Source organism: Arvicanthis niloticus, chromosome 2, assembly GCF_011762505.2.
Source record: "Arvicanthis niloticus isolate mArvNil1 chromosome 2, mArvNil1.pat.X, whole genome shotgun sequence".
Classification (NCBI taxonomy): Eukaryota; Metazoa; Chordata; class Mammalia; order Rodentia; family Muridae; genus Arvicanthis; species Arvicanthis niloticus.
Window position 1 is genome coordinate 114,286,552 of NC_047659.1, and position 25,914 is coordinate 114,312,465.

A 25,914-nucleotide genomic window follows, 5' to 3' on the forward strand; every position below is an offset into this window, starting at 1 on the left:
CACCTGGGAGCTTCAATGCAAAGCCCAGCCCCTATCTCAGAGACTGAAGCATTCCATTTGAGGGTGGACCTGGCCATAGGAAGGAAATAAAGCCCAGCCACCTGGGTGGTTCTGAAGCTCCAGGAAAATCCACAACCAGCGCAGTTGTGTTTACCTGTATTCTTTGCTGCCTCCAGATTTACATATGAGCCCATGAGAGCAGGCGCAGGTCATATCTGCTTTAGACATTGCATATCCAGCGACTAGCCTGGTGCCTGCCTGGCGGCAAAAGCTCAGGTATTCCCTGAAAGAATGAAGATTACGGGCCTAGAGGATTTAGGAATGTGACTGCTGGGAGATCCAGTTAGAGCAACCATACCTGCTTTTCCAGGACCTTTCTCCTAAAAGCTAAGGAGCCGTAGGGATCTAGGAGGGCCAGGTACCTGACAGTAGAAAAGGAAACAACCTTTTTCTCTTTCTCGCCTCTGCTACTGTCCTGATAGCTACAGAAAAAGAAAGCCCCACCATGAGAAACTTGGAGATCTAGTTGGGTAACTGAGCTGTTGATTGGTTTGCAGGAGGCAAACCCATGATGTGACCTTTTGTTTTTTTCTCCTAGGTCAGCTGAGGGAACAGCTCAGTTACCTTAAGGGCGATAACTTTTTCAGGTTTACTTGTTCCGATTGCTCTCCGGATGGCAAGGAGCAGTACGAGAGGCTGAAGCTGACATGGCAGCAAGTGAGTACGAAGCTCTTCTCTAGACATCAGGTCGGGTGGCCCAGGAAACTGGGGTGCTTATCTACTTTGGAGTGGTTTGGGAGTCGGGTGCTTTACAATGGAAATGGGCATAGAATGTGTGGATAGAGTACTTCCTGGTTTTTTAAAAAAATGCTGCTAATTTAGTGAGTTCTTGAGAATCTTAATTTCATTTATGTCCTACTGAGCTAAGACTCGGCTGAAAATCAGGCCCACATTTTCCTGGCAGTCATTTTGAGCTTAACAAAGCCAGAGGTGGCTACACTGAAAGTAGATTTGGCAGAAGCAGTTTGACTTGATAATAAAGACAGGGTAACCAACTGGGGTAACCTTCCTGCATTGGAACCTGGAGACAAGTCTTTGTTGATGAATAATTTTAGCTGTCTCAGAGATCGGCACTTTAGATGTAACTTTTTACTGATCTTCAGGTTATATTAAATTGTTTGGTTTTATTTTAGTGTGTGTGTGTGTGTGTGTGTGTAAGTAAAATGTGACAAGGTTAAGTTAAAAATAAAGAATTTTATATTACTGGTTTTGTTGGTGTTTGTAGTGCTGGGGTCAAATTCATGGCCTTGCTTATCTTTCATGCTGTATCTGTGAACTGTACTCCAGACCCCATGGTGTCTTGCTTGTTAGTTTATGTTTATTTATATGACATATAAAGAATGTCTACAAGGAACCAGGCACTATTTGAGTCCTGGAGAGTGTTGTGGTGAGCCAACTGAAGCCTCCACCCCTAACCCTCAGGGGACCATTAACACTCTACAATCAGATAACTGGATAACTGCCTAGCACTCTTTGAAAACAGTAAATACAAAGGGGGAGGGTTTAAATGTGTTGTGTTGGCCATTCCGATGTTTTTTTGTAGTTGGTTGTTGCCATAATATCTGAATAGTTGTCATTATCACCACTTTATTATTTATCACCCAGCAGACCTGTCCACTAGCTTGGGAAGCTGCCCTGACTTGCCAAAAATTCATAGGTAGAGGATAAAGGAAGTTTGACTTGAGTGTATAGTCTTGTGGGGGATTACAGTTGGGCTTCCCCTCTTGTGGATGGCACACTGTATGTAAGCCAGGGGTGTGAAGAGAACTGCAGCAGATAGATGGCCTTGTCTTCAGCCTGCAGGTAGCTTCTCAAACACTGGAAGATGGAGGAAAGAAAAGAGAAGTGGTCATTTTCAAGAGTGTCAGTTTCCTATGGGAATATCTTCTGTAGATGTTTTTAAAAGAAAAGTTAGTTCTTGGTTGTATTCCTCAGAATATGTTCTGTAGGCCCCGTTTATATACTTCATCAGGTTAGCTGTGACTGAGAAAACTTGTTTTTCATTTCTAGAAGATATATTGGTTGTGGATAATAACCTGAAATGAAGAAGTGGTGACTAAATAATACATTTTTACACACACACACACACACACACACACACACACACACACACCCTTAGGCATATATTCTCATAAGCTACTGACCAGTGTTTCTGGCAGCAACTGGAATAGTCCATCTTTTACCAGAAACCTGAAAGAGAATCAGCTGGTCCTCAGTAATTTCCCTATGGGTCCAAATACTTGAAGAGTATTGTAATTTGTGCTTTCAGCTTTTAAATCTCAAACTTTGTTAATTTAAATAAGGAGAGCTGTTTACTTGCAACATACAGCATTTTCTTTGCATTACAAAATACAAAGTCAAGGTCTGCTCTTTGGACCAAAGACCCCTTCCCTTTGTGTGCCTCTGTGTCTTCTCTTCCTCTTTGTGACTCTTGACTTCTAGCACAGGAGGAACTTTTCAGAATACCTTGGCCATTAGAGACATTTGCACGTTCTTGTCCTAAAACTTAATTCTTCTGACGTGGGTGAAGCATTCCTTGCCTGTGTTTCTCTTTCTGGATCCTGCAACAGGCAGCACCTGAGTGTTTGCTGTGTCTCCAGTTCAGACAGTCCTGAGCTGGGCCCTGGAGACATTTTGGTCCAGAAGAGCAGCTTCCTTATGCTGAGCGTGGTCTGGTGTGAGGAGAGCACTGATCTGGTGTTTAAGCTGTAGATCACATCTGGAAGAGGAGGAGCAGTGGATGCTTTCAGATTAGTATATAGGGTGCCCAGAAAATGTTAAGTGATCACAGAAAAGCCATTTTCAAGTAAGTAAAGCTTATTCTCTAGCTAAGGTGTCTGTTAAATAACTTTCTGTGTGCTACAAGACATAGAAAGTAAAACATGTTCTTCTTCATTGTTCAAAACTTTATCATCCCAAAAGGAAACTTCACATTCATTAACTGACTCTCCATGAGTTTGAACTGGTTAAAGGAAGTCACTTGTTGCCTGATGTTGACCTTAGTAGGTGGAAGACACTTGAAAAGTCTGTTTGTGGGGTCAAGTACTGTGCACATGATGAAATGCATGGAGTTGAGACATGGTGGTGCAGTTTTGGAGCCCTTTGCAAGGTGTAGATGTGGACATAGCTCTTAGAGAATCACTGGGGGCTTAATGTGGTGAACACACCTGATGGAGGCTTAATTGCAAGTTATCAGACCTCCTTGTAGAAGGAAAGGTTAAGAATTCTTTTCTAGCCGGCCAGGGGTGGCGCATGCCTTTAATCCCAGCACTTGAGAGGCAGAGGCAGAGACAGGTGGATTTCTGAGTTCAAGGCCAGCCTGGTCTACAGAGTGAGTTCCAGGACACCCAGGGCTGCACAGAGAAACCCTGTCTCGAAAAACCAAAAAAAAAAAAAAAAAAAAAACCCCAAAAAAACAAAAAACAAACAAAAAAAAAAGAATTCTTTTCTAGGCTCTGGTCTCTCAATGTTTTAGAGTATTTGTTTTATCTTGTGTATATGTATGTGTCTACACATGTGTGAGGGCCTGCAGAGGCTAGAAAAGGGTGGGCACCTCTGAGCTGGAGGTGCAGGTAGTTGTAAGTCACCTGACATGGGTGCTGGGAACTGCTCTTTGGGTCTTCTGGAAGAGTAGAAGACATCATGGTTTTCAGTAGCTTCTACAGTTTTGTCCATTTCTATAATATTACATATGTAAAACATCTGTATAAATACAAGTGCCAAGAATTGTGTGAAAGCATAGCCATTGAAATGCTGAAACCTGCCTTTTAAAATTTTTCATTTGTTATTATTTGCTTTTGTTTTTTGAGATAGGCTGTACTTGAGTTCACAATCCTACCCCAGCCTCTTGAGTACTACAGTAATAGGTACCTAACTACTCACAGCAAAGTGCATGCTTCGTTTTTTATATGGAAACTTTAAAAGAAATTAAGATTTGTATGTTATATAGCATGTGAGTGTGCGTGCGCATGCGTGTGTATGTATGTGTGTGTGCACACATGTGCAGGTTTTTTTGATCCCCTGCAGCTGGAGTTACAAGCAGTTGTGAGCCTCTGCTTGGGTGCTGGGAACTGAACTCTGGTCCTCTGGAAGAGCAGCAAGGGCTCTTGAGTGCTGAGCCAGCTCTCCAGCTCCTGGTGCTTTTTTCCTGATGGTGGATTTTAGATGCTTTTCCTCTTACTTTGTTCTTCTGTGTTACTAAAGTCTTCTATAATGGCACGTGGTTTTGTATTTCTGGGCCGTACTTCTCACAGTAGGCCAAGATTCCTTGTCTATAAAGCTAACAGGCTTGGACTAGATAGGAGTTGCTACACTGAGCTGAGGGTGTCTTGGAGTCCTTTGTGGGTGGGATGGGCAGCCAGGCCTTTTAGTTCCCTGTCTAGTGCTGTCTGTATTTGAAGAAAGGGATCTACAGCTCTAAATGGCTGTGCCCCTGAGTGGATACACACATGTAAGACTGACCAGCTCTGAAATTTGAAAGACAAGACTCTGAAATTTTGAGTCTTGTCTTTGCCTGGTAAAAAGCTTAGAAAAGTTTGCATTCAGGAATGGTTTTCAAAACTTCGAATAAAGGCTAGCAAGCACCATCGGTCAGAATGTGTTATATGTAGTCAGTTCCTGAAGGTCTGCTGTCAGCAGTCAACCTCTCTGTTTAGAGTTACGGGGAATAGTAGGGTGCTTATGACAGAGCCTCCTGGTCAGCCCAGCCACACACCAGCCCTTCCTGTGTGACACATACAGAACAGTTGTACCTAATAACTGACCTAGTGATACCTTACAAAAGCAACAAAGGAAGGAAGACTCTGCCCGGGTTATCGCCAGAGCTCATCCTCTGTGTCGTCTATTTCCCCTTCCTACTTGGAATCTAAAACAGAACAGCTTTTTCCTATGGATGCTGACATCCCTCCTCAGGCTACCCTCCCAGCCGTCTTCCATTTGTGTTTCAGGTGGTCATGCTGGCAATGTACAACTTGTCTCTGGAAGGAAGTGGACGTCAAGGTTATTTCCGGTGGAAAGAAGATATCTGTGCTTTTATTGAGAAACATTGGACTTTTTTACTAGGAAATAGGTAACATGATTTTAAAACATCTTATTCTTGTAGAAAGATGTAAAAAAGGTATGCACAAGCTGAGAACCTAGTGTAGCCCTGTTAGGGATTTTTACAGTGTAGCTCAAAGGAAAACTGAATACCAGGAAATGTGGATTTGCATTGCTTCCTAATTCTGCTTCCAGAGGCGAGCATGATGCTTCTGCAGAGATTGTTAGGTTTTTAAAAATGTGTTTGAGAGTAACTGACTTGAGGAAAGAGGACTGTGATGTCCTGTAAAATGAGGGACATAGAGGTCAGAAGAGAAACAGAAAGGGCAATTGATAACAGCACCCATGTAGATTGCTCTTAGTGAATTCTTACAGCCTTTCCCTTATCAACTCTGGAGATCCAGAGAGCACACCCATACTTTTCATCCACTGTTCTTAGTAAAGTTTGACACACACACACACACACACACACACACACACACACACACACACACGGCTCATTCAAGTTAGGGTGAACATCAGACTTAGGCCTGTGTGGCTGAGGCTATGCTGAAGGCCAGGTCAGTCAGTCTACAGAGCTGAGAAGTGGAGATGAGTGTGACGGCCCTGGTGAGTTTTGAGGTGATGGTTCCTGGTTGCTCTCTGAGGTCCTAGGTGAGATGCATAGTGCTGTAAATTAGGTCAGCAGAGATGACAGCGGCTCTGCACCACTCTGCTGCAGAGCAAAGCTGGACCACATTCCGAGCTTTGGCAGCCTTCTCCCTCTGTACTGAGAAGGCAGCTTTGTTTAGGTTTCCTACAGGCCTGAAGGCTGTGGGGAGACAGCAGCAAAGTAGAAAGATGTTTACAAAAGGGGTTATTTTACTTCTTGCATTCTTTAGTGCTACTGAGAAATGAGTTAACACTGTGACAAGTGCTTTCTCTAAGCAAAGGAATCTGTTGTTTTAATTTACTGCCCCAGCACTATTTATGGAATTTAATATGCCCTATTTATAAAGGACCAGAAATGGGAGAAATTGTAAAGTTAGATCTTGGAATGTTTTCATGATCTCTGAGTGCTTTCTGTTTAGTGAATTTTCTTCTGGAAGAAAGTGAATATAGATTACCTGTTTCTAACATTATTGCCTATGTGAATAGGAGTTATTGGCCACGGTCCAGAGCATGATCTGAGAGGAGCTGGCCAAGGCTTTTTTGTTTCTGACAAACCAGTGAGAAGCAGTCATTGTCCTGCAGTGTCTGTGTAGTTTAACCATTAAGCCCGGAGTTTGTGTTGCTGTTGGTATAGCATCTGAATTATTTACTTAATCTCCCTACTTCATAAAGTTAATTTTAAAAAACACACTTGTTTTTAAAAGAACATTACACTGTAAGTGGAAAACTTGTATGATTTGCTATAAGTAAACTAATTCTTAACGTTGATACATGAAGATAAGTCAGCAGTGTGAAATTGTAGCTGGGTCTCATGCTGTAAGGACAAGCCAGACCTTTTGGTTTTGATCAGAAAGGCCACAAGTATAGTGAGAGTTTACAGCAGTAACTTTTCTGTAGTCTATCCAGGAGATAGGAGGAGATTTAGAAATCACTGTGAATCCATTTCCTGAGTGTCCAGCCACAATCTAGTCCCTCCCCTGGAGAACTGCTTTAAACATCAGTGATTAGAAAGGTCCCCAGAAACTACTCATCTTAGGTGGTTACCAAATGACCAGATAGCTGTCCCTATGAGCTGACAGTCATTGTCCACAACAGAAGACACCTGTAAGCACTTTTAAGTTAAACTTTTTTGAGAGCTATTTTTATTCTGTTCTCTGCAGGATAGTCCTTATTTTGTTTTTGAGAAAGGTCTTATGTAGCCTAGGCTGTCCTCAAACCTACTACATAGCTGAAGATTCCTTGAACTTGTGCTGCTCCTGCCTCTGCCATGCCCTGTTTTATGCAATGATGGTAGTGAAACTTAGATCCTCACTAAGTACTCTACCAAATGAGCTAAATCAGACCCAGCCCTTAAAGGTTTAAGTATGGGCTCTCCTTTTTATTTGTCACAGAGTTAAGGGAAAAGTACATCGTGGAATTAACTTTTCAATTTGGCTACATTCCTCACCAGTGTTTTGGTTTATGCCTTTAATGTTTTGTTAGTTTAAATATATGAAAGTTTATTTAAGAATAACCTAAATGTTTTATGTACAGTTTTAGAAACAAGTTAAAGAACATGTGAAAATTTAATTGCTACATGTTTTGTTTTGGTTGTTTGTTTTTGAGACAGGGTCTGACTGTATAGTCCTGGCTGGCCTAGAATTCACTGTATAGACCATGCTGACCTTGAACTCATAGAGATCTGCCTGCCTCTGCCTCCTGAGTGCTGGGATTAAAGATGTGAGCTATCACATCAGGCAGTATTTTGACTGTTTTTTTTTGAGATTCTACTCCTCTATAGCCCAGGCTGTCTTCTAACTCAGGAATATTCTTACCTCAACCTCTCAAGCACTAGAATTGTAGGTGTGTACCACCTACACCAGGCCTGGCTCTTACTATAGAGTAGAGTAGTTGTGATTGTTTAATCTGCTTTCACAGTCCTGGCTTTGAATGCTTGTAGAAGACACTGCATGTGTGTGGGCATGTGAGTGTGAGTGTGCATGGCCATGGTGGGCGTGTGCGCAGGCATGTGAGTGTGCACTAGAGATTGAACTCAGGTTCTCCTACTTGTGCAGCAAGTACTTTACCAACTGAGCCATCTCAGCCTCCAAGAATGTTAATTATTGAGAAATAGTGTGAGCACTTTCTGCTATTTGCTATAGTCACTGGTTTTTAAGATAGTTTTTAACAATTTGACATTTTTGAAAGTTGGATATATCTTACAATTAATAGTATGTCATAGTTTTTTTTTTTAAAAAAATTGGTGGAGCTACAGAGGTGGCTCTGAATGCTTCCTGCTCTTCCAGCGGACTTGAACTTGGTTTTCAACCCCCCACATCAGGCATCTTACAACTGTCTATAGTTCCAGTTCCAGGGAATATGACACTGTCTTCTGGCCTCCATGGGCAATGCAGGCATGTGGCATATTCTTATACAGATACACAAATACACATAAATATAATTAAAAAAAGTATTTTCTAGACAGGGTTTCTCTGTGTAGCCCTGGCTGTTCTGGAACTCACTTTGTAGACCAGACTGTCTTCAAACATATAGACATCTGCCTGCCTCTGCCTCCTGAATGATAGGCTTAAAGGTGTGAATGATCACTACCCAGCTCTTTAAACATCCTTTTAAGGATAGGATACACTTATTTATATGTGCAAGTGTGTGTCTGTGTGTGTGAGGTTAGGTATACTACATGCCTGCAGGTACCCACAGAGACTGGAGGGTATTGGATCTCCTGGCACTAGAGTTGCACATGACTGTGAACCACGTGATACATGTCCTCTATAAGAGCAGTAAGTGCTCTTAACTACTGATCTATCTCTGCAGCTCCAATAAAATAATGCCTTATTTTGTTTGACAGTTTCTTTTTGTTACAGTTTAATTGGTAGCTACCTTATTCTTCTCCATAGCTGTATGAATAAATGGTATCATTTATACTGTACCATGTATAAGATATACCATATAAATGCGTATCTTCATCAGTGGGTTTTAGAGTTGATGGAATATGATAGATCATAGTCATAGTAGTTACATTTTTTAACAACTGGGTGTGGTGGTGTGCCAGTCAGTGGCAAAGTCAGGAGGATATGTGTAAGTTTGAGGGTAGCCATGTCTACATAGCAAGTTCCAGGCCAGCTAAGGTCACATAGAGAGAAAGCCTCTCTTAAAAACAAAACAAAAAGCCTGGTGATGGTAGCACATGCCTTTAATCTCACTCTGGAGGCAGAGACAGGTGGATCTCTGAGTTCAAGGCCAGCCTGTTCTACAGAGCAAATTCCAGGACAACTAGGACTATGCAAAATAACAAACAAGAAACTCAACTATCTAAAGATGATCCTGGGCCAATACTGTTACCACCTACTACAATTTTACTTGTAGAACCAGTTTAAGGAAACTGTGTTGGAACTCCTGTGTTTAATAAAGGCTTGTTGTATCTTCTAGGGGATGGATAGCAGACTGTGTTCAATTTCTTTTCAGTTCTTAGCATAATAGCAGTTTACTAGATACATGTCACCCACATCCAGCCCAAGGCAGGGAGCTATATGCACCTGATCTTGTGGCTACTTGCGAATAGACCATAGGATCCAGGGTAGCCGAAAGCACCCTTTGTAATACTGTGTGCTTGTGTTCCAGTCACTGGTTGCTGCTTCTCGTCACAGCAGTGAATGGAGACTGGCTACTGCCAGTGGCATTGCATCTTACCTCACTGCATATATGGGCAGTGATGTTACAAAATGGGACTAAGCACATAAAAGATGTTCAAGTCACTAGTCACTAGAAAAACGCAAACCCACTGCAGTGAGATCCCACCTTCATACTACAGGAGCATGAGGCAGGAGGATTATGAGTTCAAAACTAGACAAAGGGTATATAGAACTTTTGCCATATAGTGAAAGCCTTCTCAGTCAGCCAGTGACCAACAACTGTAATAGCACACCCATGTACTTAGGATAGGAATGTATAATTGCATGGCATGCAGTCTGGTGGTTCCTCAAAAAGTTGAATGAAGGATTATCGTATCTAGAATTTTGCTCTGGTACTCACAGTAACTAAAGTAAGGACGCACTATTCACATATGAATGTATAAGCATAGTATGTACATAGAATGGAATATTCAGTCTTAGAAAGGAATAAAATTCTGCCATGTTTTACAACATGCATAAATCTTGAGAATACTATGCTGCATGAATTTCAATCATAAGCATACTGTACGATTCCACTTAGGTTAGGTAGTAATGAAAATACACAGATCCAGGAAATAGAGTAATGGCTGTCATCAACTTTGGAGTAGGGCAGCCTTTGACAATTATTTTTGTTTACTGAGTATAGACTTTGTCTTGTACAATAAAATGAAGGTGGATGATGGTAATGGCCATAGATATGAATGTGCTTAATGGCCACTGAATTGTACATTTAAAATTGGTGAAGATGCACATAATTTGCCTATTTCACCACAATAAAGATGTGCCTGAGAGAGGAGTGGATGAGTGGATAGGTGGATCACATTTACACAAAGGTGCAAGTAGTGATCGCTTGTATGTCTGTGCTCTGCCTGTCATACGCTGTGTTCATTTGTGGGTGGTGCCTTAATGAAAATACCACAAATAGATGTATTGCTCTGTCTTTACATAATGGTTCGTCTGCATGCATCTGTCTCTCGGTCCACCTTACAGCCTTATATAAAGATAATGGTAATGGGAGATGTTGGTGGCTCAGTAGGTAGAGCACTGGCTGCTAAGCCTGACAGCCTGAGTCTGGTGCCCAGCACTCATGAGGCAGAAGGAAAGGACTTAAATTCTTGTGTTTCCTTTTTATCTTTGATTTCTGGGTTCCAGAAATATGCACATCAAACACGTATTTTCAGAGTAACCTCCAGAAAGCATATGTGCTTAGATTCTCACTGCCAGTGTGTGAGCTCATGTCTCATACTTTGGTAAACAATACAGTGTTTGTTTGTTTTTTTTTTAGATATTATTTTTATGTGTATGAATGTTTGCCTGCATGTATTTTTGTCTTTGCATCATATGCTTGCATGCCCACAGAGGTCAGAAGAGAGTGTTGGGTCCCTAGGATCTGAAATTATGGATGGTTGTGAGCCCCCAAGTGCTGGGAACTGAACTCATACTCTTTGCAACAAGTGCTCTTAACTGTTGATCCATCTCTCCAGCCCCAACACAGTGGTTTTTAAAATCTTTCCTGTCTCAATCTTATTATTTATTGTGATAAAAGTATTATATACTTATGAACTTAAATATTGAAATTTTAATTAGTTTTATTTTGTTTCTTTTTTTCACATGTATGTCTGTGTATCACATGTGTACATGGTGTGGCCTCTGATGTCAGAAGAAAGTTGTGGGTTCCCTAGTGTTGAGGCCCACACTGCCTCAACTGTTGTGGACCCGCTCTGTCCCACGCTTGGGGCTAAGTGCTCTGGTCCGAGGGGCTCAGACAACAGGGTCTAGCAAGAGAGATTGGGGATGAAGGGGCAAGAGACACAAAGAATGGAGACAAGACAGGGTGTGTGATCAAGTCCCATTTACTGAAAGGAAATCCTGGGTATGTATGTATGTATGTATTTATTTATTTTTGTTTTTGTTTTTTTTTTTTTGAGACAGGGTTTCTTTGTGTAGCCCAGGCTGTCCTGGAACTCACTCTGTAGACCAGGCTGGCCTTGAACTCAGAAATCCGCCTGCCTCTGCCTCCCAAGTGCTGGGATTAAAGGCGTGTGACACCACCACCCTGTGCAACACTCTTTTTTAAGGGCAACTCACAATTCCCTCTGTTGGAGAAGTTAAAGGTCTAAGCCTTGTATCCACAAATTTTGAATGGAAGAAATTATACCAATGAAATCCTTGAATTTGTATCAGCTTAGTAACAATTATACAAATTTCTATCAATAGATTATGGCTGTGTAATCAATTTTAGCTCTTCCTCCCTGTTCCAATAAAACTGTTACTTTTTGCTAGAAAGGCAGCCTAGTATTAACCACCTCACTTCCCGAAGTCCAGGGAATTGGGGCGCCAACTCTTCATTAACTTCTTCAAGCTGAATATGGGCGTTGAGATATTAGAAGAGGGATGAGGGGAAGGGTAAATTGACTTTAAGCCTCTGATGTCTGTCTTAACTGCATCCAGCTGGAAGTCCAGGGCATCAGTGAACATGCAGGTGATAAGAAGATTCATTCACCAAGGCTGTGTATTCTGTAATATACAAATCTCAAAACAAATTTTAGTATCAAGATATTTTGTTTGATTCTCTGGAATCTAGTCTTCTGGAGGCCTACCTCTGTCATGTCTGATCCATATAATTCTGGAAGATAGAACTACTACCTTAATGACCTCTTCAGAAAACACATAGAAAAACTTCCCAAATCTGCCTCTCCTCGAACCAGTAACCAGAAAAGCCTTTATACTGACCTTTTATCCAGAGGAAAAATCTAACTACACAACTCAGAATCACACCTATTTTGAAAGTTAAATCAATCTAATATAACTGATTAACACTATCTTTCTGTTCAACTCTCTGCCTGTTTATCTATTTATCTGTTTGGCTCTCTTGACTCAGGGCGGCCTGCAATTTACTCCTTGAGTCTTTAAAGCCTTTTTCATCTGTTTCTGCTCACTTATTTCTTGCCCCATTTTCATTACTATGACCTACTGGTCTCACTGCAATCACCTTTGTTTGTGTCATTTCTGAATTCTCGGCAGACTCTTCTTCCAGTAACGTCCCTCACTGGGTCTCTCATTCTTGCTGTCTCACATTGAGCACCACTGCCAAGCCAGCTCCGTCAGCTGACAGGTTCTCCAGCACAGGAGTGAGGGTGCTCGCTGACCAGTTCCCACATTGTCCTTCACTGTATCTCGCTTACTGGAGCTCCAGTGTTGAGGTGCCACTATGTTTCAGTGCGAGTTGCTGCTCCAGTTCTAGGGTCAGGGTCTAGCAAGAGAGTGGGGATGAAGGGGCAAGAGATGCAAAGAATGGAGACAAGACGGGGTGTGTGATCAAGTCCCACTTACTGAAAGGAAATCCTGGGTATTTATAAGCATAAGCAGGGGACACAGCTGAAGACACTTTACCATGTTCGCCTTGCAGCTGGGGGCACTAACAACAAAACAAGATATGTGAGAAAAAACAAGATGTTTATCAGAGTGTGCTCAGCTGTTGTAGGCTGTTGAAAACAAGTTTCTTGTCAGGGTATATGGTCTGAGATGGCTGCAAAGATGATAGCTGCTTTCTGCTAGGAGTCGCCTCCCAACACCCTAGAACTGGAGTTATAGTTGTGACCCACCATGTAGGTGGTGGGGATTGAACTTAGATCCTTTGGAAGAACACATGCTCTTAATTGCTGAGCCATCTCTCCAGACACCCAACTTAATCATCTTTAAATGTTATGGTTTGGTAGTGCTAAGAATATTCACAGTGCTGGGCAAAGATCTCTGGCGTTCTTGTCCAGCAGATCTGTAGCACTGCACACTTTGGACAGCTCTCCTTCTCTCTTCCAGCCGCAGACACTGGCTGTGCTTTTGACTGTCTTAATATTTCATTTGCATGGAATGTGGTGGGTATGGCGGTGCATGCCTTTAATTGAAGAATTTGGAAGATGAGGCAGGTGGGCCTCAGAGTTCAAGGTTAGCCGGTCTATATAGAGTTCCATGGGACTGGAGAGCGAGGGTTAAGAGCACTGGTTGTTCTTCAAGAGGAGTAGGGTTCTATTCCCAGCACCCACGTGTTGGCTCATAACTGTATCCAGTCCCAGAAGATCTGACTTCTGGCTTCTTCCAGCACTCTGCATACACAGTGCACAGTCATACATGCAGGCATAACATCCATATACATAAAGCAAAAATAAAGGATAGAGAGTTTTCCATGCCAGCCAAGCAGCGTAGTGAGACACTGTCTCAGCAACAACTTATCGCCATCACCACCACTACCACATTTGAAGAAGTGTGATCCTTAAGCCTTTTGGTCTTAGGTTCCAATTATACTCTTAAACATTTGGGATTACAAACAGCCTTTGTTTATATTAATTGTATATATCTTGATATTTGCCATTTTAGAAGATTAAGGAGAAAATTTAAAACATTTATGTTTAAAAATAACATACATCTGGGCCAGTGAAATGACTCAGAGGATAAAAGAGCTTGCTGCCAAGCCTGATGAGCTGAGTTCAATCCCCAGGACACATCTGTGAAAATTCAGTCCCACAAGTTGGTTGATGTTGGCACATGCACCTTGGTCCATGTGTCCCCCAGCCCCCAGAATAGCAAAAATATCTTTATGAAAAAAATGTTTTATAAAACAAAATGAAAAGTGGCATTTTTTTTTTTTTTTTTTTTTTTTTTTTGCAAATCTCAATACTGTCTGGATTTTAGAAGATTGGTCCCATCTTCCACATTCGATATGTTGACTGTCACATGTCATAGTCACTGGAAACTACTAAACACTTGTAAAAATTAACATGAAAAGACAAACACCTTAGTATTCTTAAAATAATTTTTATCTTATATGCCCAGAGGGGCTTGAGCCCCAGGGATGCTTGGACTTTTAAGAATGACTGGTATCAGGGCTGGAGAGGTGGCTTAGGGAGTCAAAGCACTGGCTTTGTTCTACAAGACACAGGTTTGATTCCCAGCACCAATATCTCACAAACATCTGTGACTCTAGTTCCCAGAAATCTGACATCCTTTTTGTTTCCAGGCACTGCACACACACCATGAAGATTAACTTAAATTGCTGGAGCAGGCAAGCTCTGGGGAACATTGTTAGGGAGGCATGATACTCCACTTATTCTTGTTACTCTTTGAATCCTCATGGCCACATTCCTTGGTAGAATGATTGCCAAGGAAAGGGTGGGGTTGAGAAAGCAAGATGGACAGTTTCTCTCATTGTCTTAGCTCTTGAGTGAGTGGAATGGGTTGGAAAGGTTTAAAAAAAATGAGGGTGTAGGAAAGGTGCTTGGAACCCAAAGATGGGCTGGAAGGAAGGTAGTACTTGTGCATACTCTGGCAGCTTCCCATCACTATAACGGGCGCCCGCCCGACGCATGCTGCTCCTGAAGGAAAGAGCCTCATCACCGTCATGAGCTACCTGACGCAGGATACTCATGAAGGAAGGAGGGTTCTTTTGCCTGATAGAAGTTCAGTCCTGTGATCAGGTGACCCTTTGGTTGAGCCTCTAATGAGGATAGTCTATCTTGGTGTGAATATGTGTCAAAACAAGCTGTCATTTTTGGAGTCAGGAAGAGAGACAGGGAAGGACTGATGGAGAGACTAAGGGAGCATGCCCAGTGAACTAAGGACCTCCCAGAAGACCACACTTGTTACTGTCCACACCTCCAGTAGCACCACCTGAGATCAAGCCTTAGCGTATGGACTGGAGACTTGTCCAAGCTGTCGCTCTTGCTGAAGGTTTGCCCTTCATTTTCTGGTACATGTTTGAAGCAGTGTTTTCTGGCGAAAGATTGTACTCCATCTGTAAAAGTTAATTTTTGAGAAATTCTGGTAGTTGATTTATATTTGTCAGGTGGAAATTGTGGCCATTAAACTGATTTTTAGTGGATGACTACTTGGCCTTCAGCACGCGTCTGTATGCTGTTATATTTGCTGTCTGTCTGTCTGTGAAGCATGCCTCGGAACCACTCTGTTTATGCTGTTATATTTGCTGTCTGTGAAGCTTGCCTCGGAACCACTCTGGCATGTCAGGGCACACTGAATCACACAGAAATGTGTTCTCTGGGTGAAACAGCTATTCACAGTGATTAACTGTGTCATCAATGCCCAGGCTCATAGCAAGGAAAGCAAGCCAGCTTTTTTCCCCCTGTGATAATTGGTAAGTGGTTGTTTTTAGTCTGTTTGTTTTGTTGTTTTTTGAGACGGGGTCTCTTCGTGTAGTCCTGAGTGTCCTGGAACTCTGATATGTAGACCAGGATGACCTTGAACTCAGAGATATTCCTGCTTCTGCCTCTGCAAGTGCTGAGATTAAATGTGTATGCCATCATATCTGCATGTGATAAGTGTTTTATGTTTGAATTACTTCATTTGATCTCTTAGCCACCCTATAAGGTAATTCTGTTCTCCTGGTTTCTCAAGATGAAGAAACTGAGGCAGCCACAAGGTAACAAAGCCAAAGTGTGAAGGCAGGCAGTCTCCACCCCTGGTTCTGGGCTGCAGTGCTGTTTCTTCCCCCAGTGCAGAGTTTATGTCGAATGTACTTTTTTTTGCTGTGATCAAATTGAAGTGTCGATAGCTTTGAAATTCTCTGCACTTTAGGAAAAAGACGTCAACGTGGTGGAGCACGGTAGCAGGTTGCCTCAGCGTGGGAAGTCCTGTTTATTTCCGGTCAGGTGCTCAAGAATTTGGAGAACCTGGATGGTGGAAACTTGTTCATAACAGACCCCCAACAATGAGACCGGAGGGAGAGAAGCTGTCTGTTTCCACTTTGAAAGTGAAAGGTAAGTTGTGAGAAGTCCCCGCCTGGGCTCGAGACTTTCCCCAGCTCCCACTAGATGCCTCTGGAGCTGTGGGGCTGGACAGTTTCACAGTCACAGGAGTTGGGGTGCTAGGGAGTCTTCCTGTATGCAAATACTATAGAAAACATTTTATCCTAATGAAGTCATTAGTTTTATCATTTCCTTTGGCGTCTTCCCCCACTCCCATTCTTTCTGTCTGCCTGTCTTCACACGATCTCTAGTCAAAGCTGCCCTGAACTCACTTGCAGTACATGCTCGCCTTTGCTTTCGTTGAACCATCCTCCTGCCTCTACCTCTCAAGTGTTGGGATTACAGACGTATACCATCACATGAAACAGAAGATTGTTTTCAGTCTGATTCCCTTTAAGCTTTTGATTGTAGAAACGTAAGCCTACTTGAAGGAGTAGAGAACAGTGTGGACGTCAGGCGTCCTTCTCTTCAGCGGTGGTCATTCCAGTGTTGCCATTTATCCGGCTCTTTGTCCTCCCCACCCATCTGCATCTTTGACTTATTTAAAAACATTTTATCCTTCAATATTTCAGTGTGTGTCTCTAGTGTGTTCCTTCTTTATAGGATGACCATGATGCCATTTTGTGTTTAAATAGCATTTTAACTCCTCATTAGCACATGTTGATTTTTTTTTTTTTTTTTAATCTAAAAAACTTTGTTTTTTTGAGACATGGTTTCTTTGGATGTCCTGAATCTAGTTCTGTAGACCAGGCTGGCCTCACCTCACAGAAATCTGCCTGCCTCTACCTCCCAAGTGCTGGGATTAATGGCACGGGTCACCACTGTCCAGCTAAACAGCTTTTGAAAGCCTGCTTTTAATCTTAGTACTCTGAAGGCAGAGGCAGGTAAATCTCTGTGAGTTCAGGCCAGCCTGGTCTACATAGTGAGTTCCAGGCAGCCAGAGCTATCCAGTGAGATCCAAAACACACACACACACACACACACACACACACACGAAGCATGACTAGGTATACTGGCACACATAAGCCAGCACTAGAGAAGCTTGAGGCATAGTGATTATGAGTTCCAGGTCAATCTAAGCTACAGCAAGACTGCCTCAAAGTGAGTAAAAAGCATAAGTATACTGTTACACATTAACCCTTCACGCTGTCCCTTAGTATGCCTTGGATATCTTTCAGTTGCAGTGTATGTGATCTACCCTGGTTTTTTGTTTGTTTGTTTCATTGACTCCAGTATATGGCCATTTTATGATAACATCAAAACACTCCCCTGTTGACTTAGTTTGGGTTACTACTGCTGTGATGAGACACCATGGCCAGAAACAACTTGGGAAAGAAAAGCTTTATTTGGCTTATGTTTCCACAGCACTGTTCATCATCAAAGGAAGTCAGACAGGAGCTCAAGTAAGGCAGGAACCTGGACGCAGGAGCTGATGCAGAGGCCATGGAGTTGCTTTCTGACTTGCTCTCATGGCTTGCTCAGCCTGCTTTTTAAAAAAACCCAGGACCATCTGTCCAGGGGTGCCCCCACCCATAATAGACTGGCCCTTTGAACGTCAATTACTAATTAAGAAAATGTCCTACAGATTCTCCTATAGCCTGATTTTATTGAGTCTCCCTCCTCTTCAGTGACTGTAGCTTATCAAGTTGACATAAAACTAGCCAGCACACCTATTGTGGACATTCTGATAGTTTCTTCCTTTGTTAATTGTTGCTGTTATTACATGCGGTTGGTTGGTCTGAGGTTTCATGTAGCCGAGCTTAGCATTGAACTCCTGATCCTCTTGCCTCCACCTCTGGAGTTCTGGGATTAATTGTGCCACCAGGACTGAGCTTTTAGTTTTGTTTTGGTTTTAAAGATTTATTTATTTATTTTATGTATGAGTACACTGTTGCTGTCTTCAGACTCACCAGAAGAGGATATCAGATCCTATTACAGATGGCCATGAGCCACCATGTGGTTGCTGGGAATTGAACTCAGGACCTCTGGAAGAGCAGTCAGTGTTCTTAACTGCTGAGCCATCTCTCCAGCCCCTGAGCTTTAGTTTTTAATTATTAATTTTAAAATAAATTTATTTGTGTCCGTGGGGAGGAAAGGGTACCATGTACTCCTGTGAAAGTCAGAGGGCAACTTGTGGGAGTCTGTTTTTCTTCCATGTGTGGTCCCAGGATGGAGTTCAGGTGGTCAGCCTTTGAAGATGCCTGGGCTCTTTGAGGCAGATTCTGCTGCCAGGTATGGAACTATAGCCCCAAGTCCCAAGGCAGTGTCATGTAGCATAGGCTGGCTGTGAGTTCTGATCCTCCTGCCTTTACTCTCTGAGTGCTGGGATGGTAGGCATGAGCCTTTACTCTCTGAGTGCTGGGATGGTAGGCATGAGCCTTTACCCTCTGAGTGCTGGGATGGTAGGCATGAGCCTTTACCCTCTGAGTGCTGGGATGGTAGGCATGAGCCTTTACCCTCTGAGTGCTGGGATGGTAGGCATGAGCCTTTACCCTCTGAGTGCTGGGATGGTAGGCATGAGTCTTTACCCTCGAGTGCTGGGATGGTAGGCATGAACTACTCCACTCAGCTTTTGCCCTTTCTTATTGTCATTTTACACAGTGCTACAGTTTTTCAAATTTTTGCATATGTACAAATTATGATAAATTACTAAAAATAGTATTGCTAGATCAAAAAGTATAGTTAGTTAAAAAGCCAAATTACCCTTCACTATGCTAGTAAAATTTATTTTCTATCAAAAAAATAAGTCAGAAAGGCACATCATATTCTTTGTAATCATTACGAAATGTTACCAGTTCAGGATGTGAAAGAGAATTGATAGTCTTAATTTGTTTAAATTTGCAATTCAGCTTTTGTTTAAGAAAGGTCTTGCTATTAAGGGCTGGCATTAACTCACTATTTACCTCCAGCTGGCTTTGAACTTTAGAGTCTCAGCCCCTTCTACTGGAATCACAGGTGTGCATCATCACACTGAGCTAAAACTTTCTGAAGACAGGTAAGGTTTTTGGTTAGGGCATTTGTTGAACATTTCTATGTATTAAACATGATATCAAAAGTACATTATGAGAGAAATAGTTAATATTAAAACAAAAAAAGTTAAGGGGATGGAAAGATGGTTCTGACATTAGGAGCACTTGAGGCTTTTGCAGAAGGCCCAAGTCCATTTCTCAGTACCCACATCGAAGTGGAAATGAGGTGCCTGTAACATTACTTTTTTTCAAAACCTCCTTTTTTTTTGTTAAATAAATAAATGTAAGAGTGGTTATAAACGGAGGTAACTTATAAGACAGGCACTATTCTTTTTTTTTTTTTTTTTTTTTTTTTTTTTGGTTTTTCGAGACAGGGTTCCTCAGTGCTCAGTGTAGCCCTTGCTGTCCTGGAACTCACTCTGTAGACCAGGCTGGCCTCAGAAATCCACCTGTCTCTGCCTTTCAAGTGCTGGGAATTAAAGGCATGCACCACCACTGCCTGGCTCAAAACCTATTTTTTTTTCTTTTTTAAGATTTATTTATTTCATGTATGTGGGTACACCAGAAGAGGGCACCAGACCCTATTACAGATGCTTGTGAGCCACCATGTGGTTGCTGGGAATTGAACTCAGGACCTCTGGCAGAGCAGTCAGTGCTCTTAACCACTGAGCCATCTCTCCAGCCCTCAAAACCTATTTTTAATGATGGTTCTTAAACACTTTAACCTCCCTTGTAGCCCACCACCCCCAGAGGTAGTGGGAAAGAGGACATGGGGAAGTGGACCTGTTTAGAAAGGTTCTTTGGAGCAACTTTCATCTGTTGTCTGGAGACCGGCAGTTGAGTTCATAGGTTAGTAGCTCAGCAGCCAGTTCCTTCCGGAGTCGGCCTTAGCCTTTCACACCTGTGTCCACCTCAGCTAAACGTTTCTTCACCTGTTTGCCCCAGCAAAACACCATCTAACCGACTTTCCAAAGAACGTAAGTTGCCACTTCAGATGCCTTCTCTCACCTGTATTGTAAATGCCCAGAAACACACACATATGCATAAAAATAAATGTATTTTTAAAAACAACAGTTAACATAGAAATTATATATTTATTCTTTTTGGCAGCTTCAAAACCAACGCTGGATCCCATCATTACTGTTGAGGGACTCAGAAAACGGGCAAGCCGGAATCCTGTGGAGTCTGCCATGGAGTTGAAAGAGAAGCGGTCCCGAACACAGGAAGCTAAAGACATCAGAAGGGCACAGAAAGAAGCAGCCGGCCTCCTTGACAGGAGCACCTCTTCTACCCCTGTCAAGTTCATAAGCCGAGGCCGGAGGCCGGATATGATTTTGGAGAAAGGAGAAGTGATTGACTTTTCATCCCTGAGCTCCTCAGACCGCACTCCCCTCACAAGCCCGTCTCCTTCTCCATCTCTGGATTTCTCTGCCCCTGGGACACCAGCCTCGCATTCGGCCACACCTAGCTTGCTTTCTGAAGCAGATCTTATCCCAGACGTGATGCCACCCCAAGCCCTGTTTCATGGTAAGACTTGCTGTGTTTTCCACCTTGAGTGTGAGTCTACTTTCCTTCTTTCCTGTGTCTTGACAAGAATACTTTCTGCTTTGCACAGATGATGATGAGCTGGAAGGAGATGGAGTTATAGACCCAGGGATGGAGTACATCCCACCCCCAGCTGGGTCAGCTTCTGGGCTGGTTGGGAGCAGAAAGAAGGTCAGAGCTCCGGAACAGATAAAACAAGAAGTGGACAGCGAGGAGGAGAAGCCAGACAGGATGGATGGAGATAGCGAAGACACAGATTCAAACACGTCTTTGCACACTAGAGCTCGAGAAAAGAGGAAGCCACCCCTGGAAAAGGACATGAAGCCCAAGGGGCCCAGGTACACACCTGTGAGCATCTATGAGGAGAAGTCACTGCTCAGGAGGCTGGAGGCGTGCCCTGGCGCCGTGGCCATGACTCCAGAAGCTCGGAGGCTGAAGCGGAAACTGCTCGTCAGGCAAGCAAAAAGGGATCGGGGTTTACCACTGTTTGACCTGGATGAGGTTGTGAACGCGGCACTTCTGTTAGTTGATGGGATTTATGGAGCCAAAGATGGAGGAGCTTCCCGGCTTCCAGCTGGACAAGCGACGTATCGGACCACCTGCCAGGACTTCAGGATCCTTGACCGGTACCAGGTGATGTGGGTGGGGCCAGCAGCACCAGGCAGTAGATACTGTTACTGTAACATTTGTTATTGTGAGTGATTTGGGGGCAAGAAAGGAAGCAAAACTTTCTGTGCTTCTTTTCCAAAATTGTTCATTATATAACGCTCCTTTGTGTATCTGAGGTTTTCTCACTTGGCATTCAAGGAGTAGCCTAGCCATTGCTTGCCTCGCTCCCTTGAGGGTATCTATATGAGGGCTGCTTCATGGTTTTGATTGACAGATTTGTTGAGGGCATGTAGTCGCCTAGACCCTCTTGAGCTGGAGCTGTGGGTATGTAAGCATCTATGCACTTAGGCCTCGTCATGAAGAAATTCGGGGTCAGCATTACTCACAGGGTGAGTTCCATTAATTCCATTGGGGACTGTGAGGCTGCCACACCAGCTGCAGTGACCTCGTTTTACTAACACTGGACCCTCATCTGCCTTAACCAATCCGATGGCTGTGAGCTCTATCTCATCTCATATTTACATCTCTTTGATTGCAGATAAGGTTGAACATCTTGTGTTTCCTATTTGTTTCTCTGTGAATTGGTTGTTTATGAGAATCTTTGACATTTTCCTCTTGTCCTCTCTAGACTCTCTTGGGAATCTTTGTCACATGTCTGATTGTCAGTGACATGCCAGGCACCAGGCCTTTTCCTCTGAGAGTGTGCTTGGAGCTTGTGTGGGGCGCTTCCTGGGGTTATCTTCATTTCCTCTTCTGTTTCCTCTGTTCTGCCTTCTAGGAGTTCCCTGTTGTTGAGGAGGACTTGGCCTTCCTCCTGTGTAGAGGTGCTGATAGGAAGTACTGTAGGCTCTGCGCCACACAGTCTGGGTGGCACTGAGACCTACCTGTGAGGGAAACAGCTGGAGTAGTAACTGTCTGCAGCTGTGCCCACCCCAGTGCGTTCATTACTAAAATGGGCATGGGCTGGGCTTGGTCTTCAGGGATCCATCACCACGACTGCCCTAAGCCCTGACTTCAGATGTGTTTTTCCTGTACTGTTAAGTGTTGTGTTGTTGATGGCCCCTTCCTTACAGTGCCCTCTCTTCCTTGCTCTCCTCTCTTGTGTTGTTTATGTAAATGTTAGTGAACTCTGATTTTTCTTTATTTCTCCTGTACTAACTTCTTACTGGTTTGCTTTCTCTAGCAGTTCTTTACAATATGGTCTCTTAACATTTATTTATTTAGTGTGTGCATGTGGCTGTCACAGCACATATGTGGGGTCAGAAGACAGCTTGCTGTAGTTGGTTCTCTTACAGTACATGGGTTTTTAGCATTGGACTCAGGTCTCAGGCTTTACCTAATGAGCCGTCTCACCATCCTCAAATATGGCGTTTTAGGTATATTTTGGAGACCTGCGTGCCTAGAATATATATGTCTTTATTTCACTCTTACATTTAAACAATAACTTACAAAGTTTTAGTTTTGTTACTGGTTGCTTCTGAGAGCCCAATTTCTTTTGTTATTATTTGAGACAGGGTCTCACTGTATAGCACTGAACTGGAACTCAGATTTGCCTGCCTCTGCCTTCCAAGTGTTGGAATTAAAGATGTGAGCTATGCCTTGCCATGAGAAACAAATTTCCAATGTTATTTTATTTATTTATTTATTTTTGGGCTCTTTTTTTTTTTTTTTTTTTTTTTTTTTTTAATGACTCCCGTCATCTGGAAGCTTCCAGATTTTCTGTTTCTGATCTTCAGTGTATTTTCATTGCTTTTTCTTTCTTTCATATCTGACAACTCTACTCTTGGGTTAGCAGTTGTGTGAACCTTTCCTGAGGAGAAACAGACATATATCTCTTTGCCCCAGATCTGCCACCAGCAAGACCAAAACAGCAGTTCCACTCCCGTCCGTGAGTTTAATTAGGGCCCCTGCTTTAGTTTCCTCACCAGTGTTGTGAGAAAACACCCTGACAAAAGTGGCTGAAGGGAGAGGGGGTTTCTCTCGACTCATGGTTCCAAGCACAGTCCACCATAGAGAGGAAGTTGGAGCATTGAGATCGTAAGGGAGCTGGTCAGATGGAATCTGCTGTCAGGGACAGTCAGCAGTGAGTCCATGCTGCTCTGCCCCTTCTCTGTCAGCCACAGTGGGCAGGTCTTCCCTCTTCAGTTAACGCCATCCAGATGACCCCAGCAGGCATTTCCAGATGCCAGTTTCCCGGGACTCCTGGATTATACCTAGTTGACAGTTAACACTAAAGATCACAATTACTTTCGGGAATGGAAAGGGTTACTTACATGGGCACCTGATGGGCAGCCATACCATTGGAGGCGAAATCTCTGCATTAACTATTTATAAATCTTGGGCACAGGGCTGGAGAGATGGCTCAGTAGTTAAGAGCACTGGCTCCTGCTCTTCTAGATAGACTGAGTTCAATTCCCAGCAACCACATGGTGGCTCACAACCATCTGTAATGTGATCCAGTGCCCTCCCTCTTCAAGCATGTAGGTGAACGTACAAATAAAACACTCAGGCATAAAATAAATGAATAAATCTTAAAAAAAAAGATATATATATATATATATATATATATATATATATATATATTTATATATTTATATATTGGCTTGGCCAATAATTAAAAAAACCTTGGGCAGAGGAGTGGCCTCATGAGTACCTTGTAGTAACTATTTGCCATCTATAGCTTGGAGGAGGGGTGTCGCCTCGAGCCCTCCCCCACCCTCTGTGGACAGTTAGTGAGCCCAGTCTTGTGTAGGTCTCCTTCAGGTACTCATAGCTGCTGATGGGTCTAGAGGGCCCCGGGCATGGTGTACCTGAAGGACGGCATTCCACAACAGAGGTGTTGTCTGAGCTTCCTCCATCTACGGCTTGGTGTCTGACACTAACTAGAGTTATAACTGCCGCACGTGATTTCTGTCCCCATTCCTTCTGGTGTTCCTGTCATCCTTTCCTGGTTTCCCACAACTCTGGGACATTCTGTTCCACTCAATTTTTACTCTTTTTTTTCCTCTGCCTTTTGGTTTGGGAAGGTTTTCTTGCAGATGCTCAAGCTTAGAACAACTCTTCGAAACGTTGTTTAGAAGGTTATTGATTAGTCCACTGTCAAAGACATTCTTAGTTTCTGTTGCTATTTTTGCTCTCTGTATTAATTTACTTCTTTCTTAGAATTTCCAGCTCTTTTTAAACTACCATCTGCTCTTGCATGCTTGCCCCTTAGAGCATATAACATATAACTACCACTGTTAAATGTCTTTCCCAGGAATCTCAGCGTTCCTGTACTGAGTGTGCTTCTGGAGCTTGCTCCATCTCTTCAAGTGATCTAGCCACAGTGGCTCAGTGTTCCATAAAGTAAGAGGCCCTGTTCTCTTCCATTTTCTTTTTCCCTCGTCTCCCCACGCTCCCAGGCACCACCCATGCTGCTGTTTTATACCTCTAGCATTCTTCTTGGGATGTGAAATGCTCAGTTCACCACAGTGGTACCTTTCCTCTGTCTCAGGAAGAGTCCAGCAGACAGTCAGTCACCTACTCAGAGCAGCCCCTGAGAGGGGTATAATGAGGCCCTTCTGGCCCTTCCAGAGCAGAGCCTGCTCTATTCTCATTGCATTGTTAGTTCTAGCCAGCTTTTCCTTCCTAGGCTTTTCCTCATCTTGCATTAGTGTCTATGGTCTCACCAGGCTGGGTTTGCACACCTAAAGAAGCACATTTAATGCTGTCATGTGTTACTCCACTTGGCAGCTGTTTTTCTCCACCACTTTTCTATTTGGTAAAGGTAAATTGAATAGTATGAGCCAGGCACTATTCTAACTGGGATGTCATGGTAGGTAGGTTTCTGTCCTCTGCAGCTGACAGTCTCAAACAGGGAAGTGACGGAGGTGACCTTGCAAGAAGTGCTGACAAGGAAATGCCAGGAGGAAGAAAACTGGATGGAAGGCCAGACATAGGCCCTGAGATATGAGAAAGGCTGGTAGACGGGAACATCACGATGACACAGGAGTGTGGTCCTAGGAGATGAGGCCAAAGTGTAACAGGTCAGGTCTGGCAAGTTCCCACCAAGGCACAGATGAGGACTTTGAAATGTATTCTGGACATACAATGGGAAACCATATAGGAATTGTGAGCCAGGGGGCATGAGTTGATGCTTGCGTTTTAAATAGGGTCTTACTGTGTAGCCCTGACTGGCTTAGATCTCACTTTGTAGACCAAGTTGGTCTTGAACTCACAGAGATCTGACTGTCTCTGCTTCGCAAGTGCTGGGATTAAAGATGTGTGCTACCATGCTCAGTTAGTTTATTTCTAAAAGAATGTGGCTTCTTTGTGGAGACTGGATGGTGTGAGACAAGAGTGGGCCAGTAGGAGTCAGTGGTGGTGGTCCAGGTTGGTGGAAGGTGTTTTGGAGAAGAGTGGAAGTTGCAGAGGTAAGGGGAACTTTGTAACATCCGTGTGATTCTACAGGGCTCACATGAGACTCTTGAGGGGGAGAAATTGTTTTGTGGACTGATGGGTCTACAAATTACCTGGCACGGCATTGAAAGCCTCCCCTAAACTTGGTGACTTGATGTACTAGGTACTAAATATTTCTTGAACTTCTGCATCTGCCTGGCCTCAGCGCAGTGGTTCTTTTCC

General features: G+C 43.2%; 1 protein-coding gene across 1 annotated transcript in view; it reads left to right on the top strand.

The window, feature by feature from the left end:
- The window catches only part of Kat14 (lysine acetyltransferase 14), a 35,758-nt gene that overhangs the window by 1,797 nt on the left and 8,047 nt on the right, over positions 1-25,914 (top strand). Inside the window, exons 2-6 of the mRNA XM_034495694.2 lie at positions 599-717; positions 5,007-5,128; positions 16,002-16,183; positions 20,251-20,667; positions 20,756-21,318. Of these exons, the coding sequence (XP_034351585.1) occupies positions 599-717; positions 5,007-5,128; positions 16,002-16,183; positions 20,251-20,667; positions 20,756-21,318 (1,403 nt within the window). The remainder of the gene's footprint in view (positions 1-598; positions 718-5,006; positions 5,129-16,001; positions 16,184-20,250; positions 20,668-20,755; positions 21,319-25,914) is intronic.